The 13,925-nt window shown below is 42.8% G+C and overlaps 2 protein-coding genes across 3 annotated transcripts; both read right to left on the bottom strand.

The window, feature by feature from the left end:
- Positions 1–256: 256 nt before the first annotated feature.
- Positions 257–3,214, bottom strand: LOC135547256 (probable RNA polymerase II nuclear localization protein SLC7A6OS). Its single transcript, XM_064976064.1, has 5 exons — positions 2,797–3,214; positions 1,597–1,899; positions 1,213–1,419; positions 807–921; positions 257–675 (listed from the first exon to the last, which is right to left on the bottom strand). Exons 1-5 carry the CDS (start codon positions 2,986–2,988, stop codon positions 575–577), a joined length of 918 nt encoding a protein of 305 aa, XP_064832136.1. The 5' UTR covers positions 2,989–3,214; the 3' UTR covers positions 257–574.
- Positions 3,215–7,291: 4,077 nt separating this feature from the next.
- LOC135547234 (adhesion G protein-coupled receptor G3-like) lies at positions 7,292–13,845 on the bottom strand. 2 transcript variants are annotated; one of them, XM_064976032.1, is made up of 12 exons: positions 13,709–13,844; positions 13,170–13,233; positions 12,694–12,784; positions 12,365–12,499; positions 11,983–12,111; positions 11,790–11,844; positions 11,533–11,624; positions 9,502–9,620; positions 8,979–9,259; positions 8,775–8,874; positions 8,385–8,665; positions 7,292–8,264 (listed from the first exon to the last, which is right to left on the bottom strand). In XM_064976032.1, exons 1-12 carry the CDS (start codon positions 13,767–13,769, stop codon positions 8,155–8,157), a joined length of 1,518 nt encoding a protein of 505 aa, XP_064832104.1. In that variant the 5' UTR covers positions 13,770–13,844; the 3' UTR covers positions 7,292–8,154. The 2 variants fall into 2 exon arrangements, with proteins under 2 accessions (XP_064832104.1, XP_064832112.1); XM_064976040.1 differs by lacking the exon at positions 11,983–12,111 and having other exon boundaries at positions 13,709–13,845.
- Positions 13,846–13,925: the final 80 nt, after the last annotated feature.

Genomic DNA, 13,925 nt, shown 5'->3' with positions numbered 1-13,925 from the left:
AGTGAATTAAACCATGTTAACTTTATTGTACCTGTAAGTTAACCATGCAAAGGATCTCCTGGGCCAATATTTAATGAAGCCACTATGAAAGACACTTATCCATGAACAAGTTGAATGAGTTGGCTCTCATCAGTTTGCCTGCTGAATACTAATTCCATGGAAGGTTTCATTTGTGTAGTTTTAATAAAACTTAACCAGTTTGCAGTATAATTTAATTCATTACAGCAATAATGCAATTTCTTTGGGAAGTCTTACATTTATTTTGAAAGCTTTATTTTATACACATCTACATATTTACAGAAGAGATTCGGAGTCACTTTCATCACACCAAGAGTACAAGCTCCCGTGTGACAGGGAATGTAGACCCACACATACAATGCCCCACACTTTCAGATGCACAATCACTACCATACGCTTACACAACATGCAAACACGCAGTCCAAAACCATCTCACCAACATACAAGTTTAACAAGAAGCACACCATAGTTATGTGCGACACATCTACCACACATTCACACCAACACTTGCACAGTAAAAAAAAAAGAAACAACCACCAATGCTCAAAGTTGGAGATCAGTCGGAGTCATCCTTGTCTTCATCATCATCATCTAACTCCTGCATCACCTCGTACTGGTCCCAGGATCTCCGACTGTACGAATGCTCTTCCCAGGACCCTTCAGTATGAGAACGGCAAAATTAGGTTTCGGAGAGAAACTAGTAATGCAACTATCCTTACTATGGGAGCTTTGATAATCATTGCGTGAAGCTTTTGTGAACTTCATACAATAAAAATGTACTAGCCTACCTCCATAGCGCTCCTCTCTGTCACTGCCATCCTCATCTGGGTAGTCATTCCTCCAGTTCCCCTCTTCATTCTCATCATCCTCATACACTTCCTCATTCACCACCAAGTCAGGAACCTGGAAATCCAAGTTAAGGTTATTCCTCCTGCATCATTTTATGTTATTCAGATACTAACCTTGTCCCATGCTCAATTGCTACCATGTATAGAGTCTGGAAACACTGCAACAAAGTGGGACTTGAATTGAAAGTGGCATGGGTGAAAAACCTAAATGAGAGAGCCTTTTACAGCTGTATTTGATTATTTTTTTTGTTCAAACACAGCAACCAGATTTTTGAGAAGCCCAATTGATTGAGTTTGGGCACAAAGCTTGTAAAAACTAGTTCTAAGATACACTTTTGACCCTTACCAACTCTCCCTCGTCTGAGTAGGGCCTGACGGACAGGATGTCCTGGATCCAGCCTGCAGCGGCTGTTTCCTCGTAGTAAAGGTCATACACGTAGTCGTCCTCGCGTTCACGATGCTCAACACCCACACCCTCTCCAGACACACTCAGCTTCTCACGGAGCATCTTCATCGAGTTACACAGGATAGTCTCTGGGTCAGGAGTCAGCAACTGGGAAACAGTCACAATAAGCATCAAATTCAAGCCATCCAAATACTAGGCCTGTGTGTCAGTGGCAGGTAGGCTACAATCTGGATCCACTGAATTCATCATATGGGAACTGGGCACTGATACGTTTACACAGAATGTTTCCCCAGCTCTAGCTAGGGGAGCCCAGCTCACACCTACCTTGCTAGGAGCTTTGTCCTGGTCCCCATCTTCCTGGATGATGTCAAACACCTGAACTTCAACCAGGCTCCAGGCATTTTTGCCTGGCTCCTCGGTGGGCTCTGGCTGCGTTGAGGGGGACTGTTCTGCAGGAATCCCTGCTCGATGGCTGGAGAGGATCCTGTATCGCTCTTCCCGCCTGGTGCTCCACTTTACACTCCGCAGATCTCCCACAATCCTCTGGGAGCTGCCTGAGGGGCGCAGGGCATGGGCCATGCGGGGGCGGGCCAGTGCTTCACGAACCTGTGTCTGGACTGGGGCATCCTAAAAATAGTGACAATGTAGGGAAACGGTTATCCTAACAAAGAGGGTTGAGACTAAGACTGGCAGTGCATTACATGAAAGGTTCACTAAATTAAACTTAGCTACCATAACCGTTTCTGAGTGCTAAGAAAACATTAAGATCTCTTTTACATTAAAAATATGAGTTGGCTGGTCATGGTCCTGAGTCAGTCATAGCTAGTTTCATAATCTATTGTTTTATTTTCATTTAACTAACTAGGCAAGTCAGTTAAGAACAAATTCTTATTGACGCCTACCCCGGGAAAACCCGGACGACGCTGGGTCAATTGTGCGCCGCCCTATGGGACACCCAATCACGGCCGGTTGTGATACAGCCTGGAATCGAACCAGCGTCTGTAGTGACGCCTCCAGCACTGAGCTGCAGTGCCTTAGACCGCTACGCCTCTCGGGAGCAAACAAAACTTATTTTCTACCCAAACAGGTGTTGCGAAGGATTATCTCCTCCTAGCTAGCTAAATATACAAATTAATAATTATTCCATGATCTTGAAATGGCAGATGTGCAAGAGACAGGTACACCAGATAATGGTGCTGTGAAGTTAACGAGAACGTAGGCTGGCAGGCTAGCTCGCGAACGATCGTTACCAAGCTATCTGTGTTGTTAGCCAGCTAGCTCGCTTGCTAATCAACACAAAGCGAACTAGCCAGTTACCTAAGTAAGGATGACTTGAGCTGAAGAGAAAATACAATGTATATAGCTAACGTTAACCAGCTGATAAGCTAACTACAGGTAGTTTAACATCAAATACATTAGATAGCTAGATAGCCAAACTAAAACAGCAGACTTGAGTGTCTTGCACAGCACCAGCCGATTGTGTACAGCGCCCACGAGAAACCGTGGTTTGACAGCGGCCCATACCTGTGACGCTACGGTTGCCACGAGTTTGAAGACTGAATTCTCAACCTCTGCATCATCGGGCTCAGGCACAATTTCCCCAGCGTTCTGGGATGTGGTCTCTGGCCGAATACGTTTACAGGCAAGCAGCAACGCATCGGCAGGGTCAGTTCCTCTCTTTCTTTTCACCCGGAGAATAGTGGTGCTTGGATCCATGGCTGCTCCAGCTGGCGCTACCGTAACTAGCTAGCTATAGTCGCACTTGTGAAAGAGGAGGCAGGATTCTCCCAATACTATGGTATCTTCTTCGATTAGGTTTTACGGCGGTTGGCATCCAACAAATGTTGCATTGCCGCCACCTACTAGACTGGAGTATACTCCTTATACTTAAAATAAATAATCATAAAATACATAAATCAACACATACCCTACCATCTAACCCTACACTCACCACCCTACTCCACTATATACATATTTTTAATCCTACCTCAAGCCTTGTAACTCTTCTGACCCAAATAACTCTTTGCAGCTGCCACCAATATTCTGTGACTTATGTTCCATCCCTGCAGTACAGTTGATAACCATTGCTATAAATGATAAAAATCCAATCTCACTGAAACATATATCACTTGTTGGCCTATCCCGCTGTACTGGTACAGATCTAGTACTCACACCACTCCTCTCAGGATCCTTCCCCCTTGACCCATCTTCCTCTACTTTCTTCACCGCCTCAGCGTACCACAACTTCTGCACTACTCTAACCCTGGAAACCTCAAACTGCCTCTCTCACAACTAATTTCCCCAATGTTACACATTCCTTTGTCTCATGCCCTCCTGCACACTTCTCACACATAGGAACCTCCCTCCTACACACTGCTGCCACATGCCCATAAGCTTGACACCTGTAACAATGTAATGTATTCAGCACAAATACTCGTACAGGATAACTTATATATCCTAACATTACTTTATTGGGCAAAGACTCAACATCAAAACTCAAGGACAGACTTTTGTTTTACCACTCACGCCACCCTGTCTGTGTCGCAACAAATGATGAGTATCACAAACACTGGGAATCTTCCCCTTCAGTTGGTCAACTTTCACATTTACCCCTACCCCAGTAATCACTCCTCTCAGTGATGCTCTTTCCTTGAGAGCAAAATAATTCACTTCTTTTGTCCCCATTCATTTGATGCGGAGCCCCTGCTCTCTCTGACCAGCAGAATCACAAACAATTAACACAAGATCACTTCTGGTAACCTTCACCAATTCCACACCACTCAAGTCTGTTTTCACCCACCCTGAAACCACAAATTGATCAGCCAAAAGGCAAGGGTGCACTTTAAAAAAAAATGTTACTCCTACTGTCACAGACTCATCTTTATCCTGACCCTTGGTGCAAGTTTCGGGCTCTGAGAACTTCACCACACCTACTACCTCCGATACTTCTCCCTCATTCACTTCCATTTCTCCTCGTCTTCGATCCAACGTAAAGCTCACTCTGCTTACACCTCTTCCATTCTTCTTTAACAAACGATCTCTCTTTTTTCTGCCATTTTTAACAGACTCAAGCTCACAATCTTCCTCCTTCTCTCTCTTCGTCCTCCTCTGCCTCTCTTTTTCCCTCAATTCCTTCTCCATATTCCAAGTATACGTCTCCTTATGAGAATACTGCACTTCTCCTGACATACATCTTGTTCTTGCCCTTTCAAGGGACGCCATTTTACCGGCTGTCACAATCTCTGTACAATCAACATGAACCCCTCGGGATGTAGAGCTCAACAGTGCATTCCACTTGTAAAGCAGCTGCTTTGTCTTGATGTTCTTCTTTGTCAGTAGCTACCGAGAAGCTTTTCCATTTCAAACAAGCGCACTGTTCCATTCGTCAACCACAGACGCTTCCTGCCCCTACAGCCTCTCACGGATCTCTCCTCCAGTATCCTCGCTTCTATGGTAAATTGGCGAAAGCACAATTGAATTGGCATCCCGCCACCTACTGTGCGGGATGGAAACAGGGTTCCCCCGAAAACTGAACAAGCTACCAAAAAATATATAATCTGATCCCTACACAGACTCAAGGGGAACCTGGGAGGGCAGGTCTTCAGATGTAAAATCCTTAAGTCCCCCCCAAAATTCTGCCACAGCCACAATGATGTCCAGTTTCTTAGACTGCTTTGAGACTTGTGCCATATAGTATAGAACTACAGGCTGTCGTGCGTCCACTACCATATCTTTACTAGCATCACTTGTTTTCTCAATTCTTTTAATCACCTTCACATAGGAGATTCGATTGACCGCTCTAACTTTTGCCACCTCAATCTCATTCAACCTTACGGGGCACTCTAGGAACACAGGATCATGATCCCTACAACAAGTGCAACACCGTCGTTCTTCTACACACCGTTCTTCCGTATACTCTGTCTATCTGCACACACTTGAAACATGGCCAAATACTTTACAAATCTTACACTGCAATGGTTTGGGGGTGAAAGCTCTTACGACGTATCTTACATAACCAAGCTTCACATGCGTAGGTATTTTCTATTTTTCGAAAAAATAAAAGGGTCAGACGCCAGGCACCAACCACACCAGGAATTCTCTTCAGGTATTCAACCTGAACATTCAATTTAAAATCAAATACTTTCAGACTTTTACTGTAGTAGTATTTTACTGGATAACTTTTACTTGAGTCATTTTCTATTAAGGTATCTTTACTTTTACTCAAGTATGACAATTGGGGAACCTACTTTTTCCACCACTGATTAAATCCATTTGTCAGCTCCAGGTAGGCTACACAAGTGGCACAAATTGATTTGCAATGACTCCAGAGATATCGTCATTTCAACATATTTATTGTATAACATGGTAGGCTTCAGTATCCTGAAGATGCAAATGTATCATTCTCGACATTTAATGTCAGTTTCATTGTGGACTTTTTCCTAGAATTGATGCATGCTAGGGAGTTCTATAACTTCCATTTCAAGTTTTCACTCGTGCTGCGCTCGGGACCCAAGACCTGAGCTTGCGTAAGACCCTTTTTTCTATAAGTAGTCCACATTAGAATGTCGTTTAAACTACCTCAGAGCGAATTTATCTCATGCACTCTAGAGAGCCTAAAGTCATTTTCCTGTTGTCTCCGGTTATTTCTTGATGCGTGTCAGTTCTTGCATGTTAGCCTATGTTTTATGGAAAAAGAGTTGGAAATATGTTCTCCATAATGACAATTTACATAGCCTACCAACAACTGGTAAAAAGTTGTCACAACGTGCAAGCATGCTGTTCTGTCTCCCCTCATTCAAGTTACTCCGCTGCCTGCTTCAGTGCTCCGTCGCAACACCCCCCATTTAAAAAGTTATCTTATTTCAATAAAACTATACTAAATATACGTCACCAAATAATTGATTAAAACACATTGTTTTGCATTGAAGGTCTACAGTAGCCTCAACAGCATTCTATACGGTAGCACCATGGTGTAGCCGGAGGAAAGCTAGCTTCAGTCGTCCTCTGGGTACACTGACTTCAATACAAAACCTGGGAGGCTCATGGTTCTCACCCCCTTCCATAGACTTACACAGTAATTGTGACAACTTCCGGAGGACGTCCTCTAACTGCCACCACAACATCTATATTCTGCTGTTCATCTTCTGTTGACCCATACCCTCCACATACATTCCCCTTTTCATGCGTCTAGGATAGTTTTATTTAACTAGGCAAGTCAGTTAAGAACTAATTCTTATTTACAATGACGGCCTAGGAACAAGCCATCTTGCCTTGTTCAGGGGCAGAACGACAGATTTCTACCTTGTCAGCTCAGGGACTCAATCTAGCAACCTTTAAGTTCCTGGCCCAACGATCTAACCACTTTGCTACCTGCCGCCCCTTTGTTTACCTGCCGCTACCTGCCGCCCCTTTGTTTACCTGCAGCTACCTGCCGCCCCTTTGATTACCTGCAGCTACCTGCCGCCCCTTTGATTACCTGCAGCTACCTGCCGCCCCTTTGTTTACCTGCCGCTACCTGCCGCCCCTTTGTTTACCTGCAGCTACCTGCCACACCTTTGTTTACCTGCAGCTACCTGCCGCCCCTTTGTTTACCTGCAGCTACCTGCCACCCCTTTGTTTACCTGAAGCTACCTACCACACCTTTGTTTACCTGCAGCCCCTTTGTTTACCTGCAGCTACCTGCCACACCTTTGTTTCCCTGGAGCTACCTGCCGCCCCTTTGTTTACCTGCCGCTACCTGCCTCCCCTTTGTTTACCTGCCGCTATCTGCCTCCCCTTTGTTTACCTGCAGCTACCTGACGCCCCTTTGTTTACCTGCAGCTACCTGCCGCCCCTTAAGCCTTTGTTTCACAGCTCTTTGTCTCCTGTTTCCAATAAACTACATTATATTAAAGTTCAAAGTGACATTCTATTATGTATCATTAACGCTTTGTGGAAAAGGCTGAATCATGGGTCTAATAGCATTGGTCGATTATTTTTATGAAACAATAAGAAAGCATTAAATAATTCAATTATCTGATTAACACCACAACACCAAGCACCATTTTATTCAGTAGATAGTCTGTGTGCTAATGGCTATTTGCTCCATGTGTCACAATTTATGTGCCATATCATAAATGTCATGTTTACACCAGGGCTGAAAGTAAGTTGGTACGGTCTGGTACGGTGTCCCCACAAAATAAATAGTGAGGGTTTGCTGTACCGGTAAAATACAATATATCACAATAATTGAAATCAAAATGTTTAAAAAACTGTAGGCTTTTACACCACTTTTTCTTTTTTTATTACCGCTTGTCAGAGGCATGAACATTTTGCAAATGGACATGAAAACAGGTGTTAGGCCTATGCTCCAAAATGTCATGTAAAAACACTGAAATTATGCCACGGCAGAGATGAGTGGCCGACACCAAGACGCACGCAGACAGCAGTGGACGCATATATTCTGGCCTAAATACAAACGCCAAATGTCATGACACTTTTTGGTGTTTTGTGTAACAGCTGCCTCTTTCAATTCACCATTGTTTGGGGGCTGGAAATAGGTTGTGAGTGGATAAACGTGCTCGGGTAGCCTAGTAAAGGGGCCGCTGTTTGACAAGCTGATTAAAACATCATGACTGGGTTTGTTGATGCCATAATAAAAGGTCATACATTTGAAAAGTTTCATGTCAAATCTTTACCACTAGGCCCAGAGAAATGCTGTTGAATTGATAGGGATTCTATATGCAATTCTATGTTTAGGCCCATACATTTATTTTCGGTATAAGAGGTCCGTACCAGGAAGAAATGAATTATACCCCCCCCCCCCCCCCTGTTTTATACTCAGGACTTGGTCTGCAAACACTATTAAAAGGTATGCTGGAATGTGTTGCAAGTCCCACAGTATCAGTTGAAGTTTGTCTCCATCATCTTTTGACTGGAAGAGTCTTTCACAGAGGAGTGCTCTGGGCGGCCCTTGCGTGAAAGGGCAAGAAACCACAGGAACAAGAAGACACCTGTAGTAGTAATCATTTTGGAGGGATTGAAAAGCAACAAATCACTCAGCGATCACTCAGGTTTAAAGCAGTCAATCATATATCTTTCCTTAGAGAGGTTGTGTGTGATAGGATACTGACCCTGGAAGCAGTTGAATATACTGAAGAGGTACAGTCCAGGGAGAGAAAGGGGGCCGTAGGTGCAGAATGCCAACCCCCATGGTACTCCAAGCACACAGCTGAGCCCCAGGACCGTGGCCCAGTCCTTCCACATCCTACCCTTCCCTCTCTGCCCCCACAGCTTCACCACCACCACACTTAGAATGGCTGTGTTGAAGAGGAAGACCAGGCCCAGGTATCCACTCACTGTGATGTAGCTGACCACCACTCCAGGGCTGTCTGTTGCACTGCTTATCCAACATCTGCAGTTAGACAAGAGTCCATTTGAACCTTTGCTTGTTTTCATGGCTACATATACAGTATATTTAAATATTAGCTTACTATGACAAAATACTGTGAATTGAACCTCACATGTCTGTTGATGAGCCGTTATTGGCCCCTGTCATGTAGAAGCTGTGTATGCCGTAGACTCCTGAGAAACGACAGGCCGTCACAGTTGCAGTGGGTATGCCTGGAATCAAGGACTGCATTTAGACTATACATTGTATGGTGTAGAATATCGCTCAACTGTCAAGGAAAGAAAAAAAGACTTATGAGTGGAACTTGTGATCTCACCCCATCCAATCAGGCTCAGTTTGAGCAGGTATTTCCTGACATAGATGTTGAAGACGCGGACTAACAGCATGTAGAGATGGAAGCCTTCAATGGCCAGCCAGGTGAAGGTGGACAGGAGAGCCCAGTGCAGTATCAACCCAAAGGCCAGACAGACATGTCCCTCAGCCCCATCAGCCTCATGCCACACCCACCACTCGCTCAAGAGGTAGGAGAGGTGTAGAAACAGGAGCGCTCCTGTCAGCTGCACATGAATAGATATTGACTGTTCAGAATGCCCCTTCCTATGGGGACAGAAAACAAGAGGCTCAGGCCCACAGAGATGTTTACATAATGTATACCATTTATGCTATAATTCTGCCTTTGTCTGTGTACAGATTAAAAGGCTGAAGTGAGGTCTCTTGCTTACCTCTATTTTTTCGCTCAATATTTTTGACACAAATGTTTGTGAATGTGTACTATGGTGTAGCTGCATTGTGAATGGTTTACCTACTCTGTTTATTTTCAATGAAGAGAGAATACTTACCTAAGACAAGTGTACATGACAAGGGTTACTGTGGTGAAAACCACAGAGAATGATGAACCAATGTAGGAGATGTAGCCGAGGTTGGCAGCATTCACAGGGTCTACCGACAACTTTGAGTTCTGTCAGTGAGAAAATAGGATAAGGAATCAAGAGTATGTTACCAGAAATTATGTCATTATTAAAGTGATAGTTAAAACTTATGTCTGGGGGCAGTATTGAGTAGCTTGGATGAATAAGGTGCCCAGAGTAAACTGCCTGCTACTCAGACCCATTTGCTAATATATGTATAGTATTACTATATTTGGATAGAAAACACGCTGAAGTTTCTAAAACTGTTTGAATGATGTCTGTGAGTATAACAGAACTCATATGGCAGGCAAAAACCTGAGACAAAATCCAACCAGGAAGTGGGAAATCGGAGGTTGGTCGTTTTTCAACTCATTCCCTATTGAAGATACAGTGGGATATTGGTCATGTTGCACTTCCTAAGGCTTCCACTAGAGGTCGACAGTCTTTAGAAACTTGTTTGAGGCTTTTACTGTAAAGGAGGGGCTTATAAGGGCTACAAGCTCGTGACGCTCGTTCACGTGAGAGTTCGCTCGCGTTCTGAAGACAAAGGAATTCTCCGGTTGGAACATTATTGAAGATTTATGTTAAAAACTTCCTAAAGGTTGATTCTATACATCGTTTCACATGTTTCTACGGACTGTAACGGAACAGCTCCTAGTGAATGCGCTTCGTGAGTTTGGATTTGTTTACAAAACGAGCTAACAAAAGTAGCTATATGGACATCAATGATGGACATTATCGAACAAAACAACATTTATTATGGAACTGGGATTCCTGGGAGTGCATTCTGATGAAGATCATCAAAGGTAAGTGAATATTTATAATGTTATTTCTGACTTCTGACGACTGCACAATATGGAGGATATCTTTTTGGCTTGTTTGGTCTCTGAGCGCCGTACTCAGATTATTGCATGGTTTGCTTTTTCCATAAAGCTTTTTTGAAATCTGACACAGTGGTTGCATTAAGGAGAAGTGTACCTAAAGTTCCATGCATAACACTTGTATTGTCATCAACATTTATTATGAGAATTACTGTAAATTGATGTGGCTCTCTGCAATATCACTGGATGTTTTTGGAACTACTGAACATAACGCTCTAATGTATACTGAGATTTTTTAATATAAAAATTAACTTTATCGAACAAAAGATACATGTTTTGTGTAACATGAAGTCCTATGAGTGTCATCTGATGAAGATCATCAAAGGTTAGTGATTAATTCTCTATTTCTGATTTTTGTGACTCCTCTCTTTGGCTGGAAAAATGGCTGTGTTTTTCTGTGACTTGGCTCTGACCTAACATAATCGTTTCTGGTGCTTTCGCCGTAAAGCCTATTTGAAATCGGACACTGTTGTAGGATTAACAAGAAGTGTAACATTAAAATGGTGTGAAGTACTTCTATGTTTGAGGAATTTTAATTATGGGATTTCTGTTGTTTTGAATTTAGCGCCCTCCACTTTCATTGGCTGTTGTCATATCGATCCCGTTAGCGGGATCTCAGCCCCAAGAAGTTAACATTTTAGCATTGGTGGCACAAATCCAATGCAAGTTAATGGTACCTATTAGCATTGTTTGGACTTCATGTCCAAATTATCTTAAAGTATCTACAATTGATTGCATAGCGCAATTAAGTTAGTTGTAGATGATTTGGACATGAAGCGCAAAATATGCTAATATCTGTATCGTTGCCTTGCACTGGATTTGTGCCAAAACATTAGCATTTGGTAACGATGGCCAGGTAAACAAACCAAAGCATTGATTTCTGTCATACCTTGTCGCTGGACTGCTTATAGAGTAAGGAAACCAATATGACATTTTGTCATTTGAGTGAACTATCCCTTTAAAGTGAGTGTTTTGAAGACTTCTATATCAGTCTTTGCATGTATTACACAGTTATGATTTGTATAGAGTTATTCAAATAACTAAAGTAATGACCTAAACAACAACTGTAGCACGTATTTACCACGAGCACGGCAAAGAAGCTGAGATGGTTACAGCTGCACACAAACTCTCCGTGAATGAGGGTGGTTGTACAACCCTCTGAGCTCCAGTCCCCTGCAGACAGAAAAGCCACAAAAGTCACACACACACATATAGCAAAGGTACAAGAGTACAACACCCAACCACACACCCACAAATGCCCACACACACAGGAAAAGAACATGCTAGTCCACCGCAGTGGTTCCATCACTAAAAGATGAGTCAAGCCACAGCCCCTACCTTCGCCATTTTTATTTTCTGAGTCCTTCCAGAAAACACAAGTCCCTCTCTCAGTCTGAAACAAAGGCAATGTAAAACACACACTGTTCATTGAAGTATAGACTCGACTAATATTTGTCTCAGAGATACAGTAGGTGCACAGTCACATTCCACCAGTAAGTGTCGAACGTTCAAGTGGACTCCATTCACCCACCACATTTGTGTTTCTGAAGGCGATTCTGACAGGCTGGTCAAGGTCACTCACACTGTGGTCCCCCACCCTCACAGCCAGCACAGACTGCCCCAGGACTTCCCCTGATCTAGAGCCTCGAACCGGACTAAGCTGTTGGTAACATTGGAGGGAAGTGCAACAGAAAGCAGCAGCAGACGAGCAAACGTCATTCAGAGAGGTCTTATGTGCCTTTCATTTTCATAAAACCCTTCCTCAATAAATGACTTCATGATACTAAATAATATATTCATTGTTTTACTGTAGTGCTGAATTGTATACCGGATAGTGGTACTATTTTGTCCATTACCATTGGTTGGTTTCAGCTAAACCTAAGAATAGCCTACTGTTTGAGTCAGTTACCAACCTTGAATAGAGAGCTGTTGAGTACAGCCATTGTAATTTGCACATAGTCAGTGCCATAAGAGTCGTTCCTCTTGCTTCTCTGGAGAGCATGTGCAGGAATGTGCACTCTGTGTCCAGAATTCGTGCTCTCTTCTGCCTATGGTGGAATTAATGGACATTACAGTTTTAAGTGCAACATATCCATCGGAAATACCGAAAATTGCAATACGGAGCAATAAAAAAAAATAAACAAGAGACTCGACTGTGTCTGAAGTCTTTGTTGCTGCACCCTGGTATATATGGCTGAACCAGAAGGTTGTGAGATCAACAGCAATGAATTCATGATCTCACCTTATTGGATGAGTTGACAGACCATCTGTAGAAGTTTGGGATGGGCATTCTGGTCATTAGAATGCATATTGTAATTCTATCCTCGTAACACCTACCGAAAACACATCATTTAACATGATTTGAACCCCTTTTCTTATATTCAACTTAATCAATGTAATGAATGGATATCAAATGGTTATCAAATCCCATATAGCTCAGTTGGTAGCGCATGGTGCTTGCAACGTCAGGATTGTGGGTTTGTTTCCCTCGGGGGACAAGTATGTAAAAGTACAAATATGTGTCCACTCACTACTATAAGGTGCTCTGGATGAAAGCGCTAAATTACTAAAACGTCAACTTAATGGACATTCCCATATGGACTAGCTAGATGTTTAACTGTGTAGTTAAAAGGATAAACAGGTACTGGCTTTTTTTGTAATATCCGCGGCACATTAAAATCCCATTACAATAGTGGATAAGGGCTTTTATTGGAGTACCTGGTCCACACCACTTCGGTGCGAAGACAATCTCGAAGAGTATCTTTACAGTTTGGAAGATTGTCTGGAAACGTTATTGACAAGGTTAATCATTATGTCACTCTGAAAACGACAAAAATCCATACAAGGTACCAATGCTTAATCTCAAGACAAACACATCAAAACAAACAGATGAAAAACTACTATCGGCACTAAAGCCAATGATGATGACAAAAACTCAGTGGGGACCACGTCAATCCGGGGTGGCATACCCTGGCCCTCGAGAACCACAGTGAGTGCATGCTTTTTTTCAGCCCTGTTGAGAACTGGTTGAACTAATCGTGTATATTTCTTAACAGACCTTGATTAGGTATCTTATTTGAAAACGATAGTTCCCCAGGCCAGGATTGGCCACCCCAGATATACAATTAACTGGTCCACCCCTTTTCACTGATGTCCATGTTTGTTCAAAAATGTTTACATAACCTCAAACTATACTCATCCACACGCACCATCCATTTGAACACTTGCTCAACACATAGAAACAAACAGGAGCTTACCATTGGTTCTCAGGGTTGCAGGGATGCATATAAATATTAGAATTAAATAACTGGTCTTCATCACTCTCTCCTTCTTTCAGTCTGTGACTGCTGATGGGCAAATGGTCTGTCTTGTTAGTTGATATTCGTGTGTTGTTGTTTCCTGGTTTCATATCATTATTATAATTAGAGAGGGGGTTGGACATATTTGTATGTGCAGGAAGTTAATTGAGTATAC

The sequence above is a fragment of the Oncorhynchus masou genome, chromosome 1 (genome assembly GCF_036934945.1).
Source record: "Oncorhynchus masou masou isolate Uvic2021 chromosome 1, UVic_Omas_1.1, whole genome shotgun sequence".
Taxonomy (NCBI): Eukaryota; Metazoa; Chordata; class Actinopteri; order Salmoniformes; family Salmonidae; genus Oncorhynchus; species Oncorhynchus masou.
Note: the sequence above shows the minus strand (reverse complement) of the source record. Positions and strands in the feature narration are given on the sequence as shown.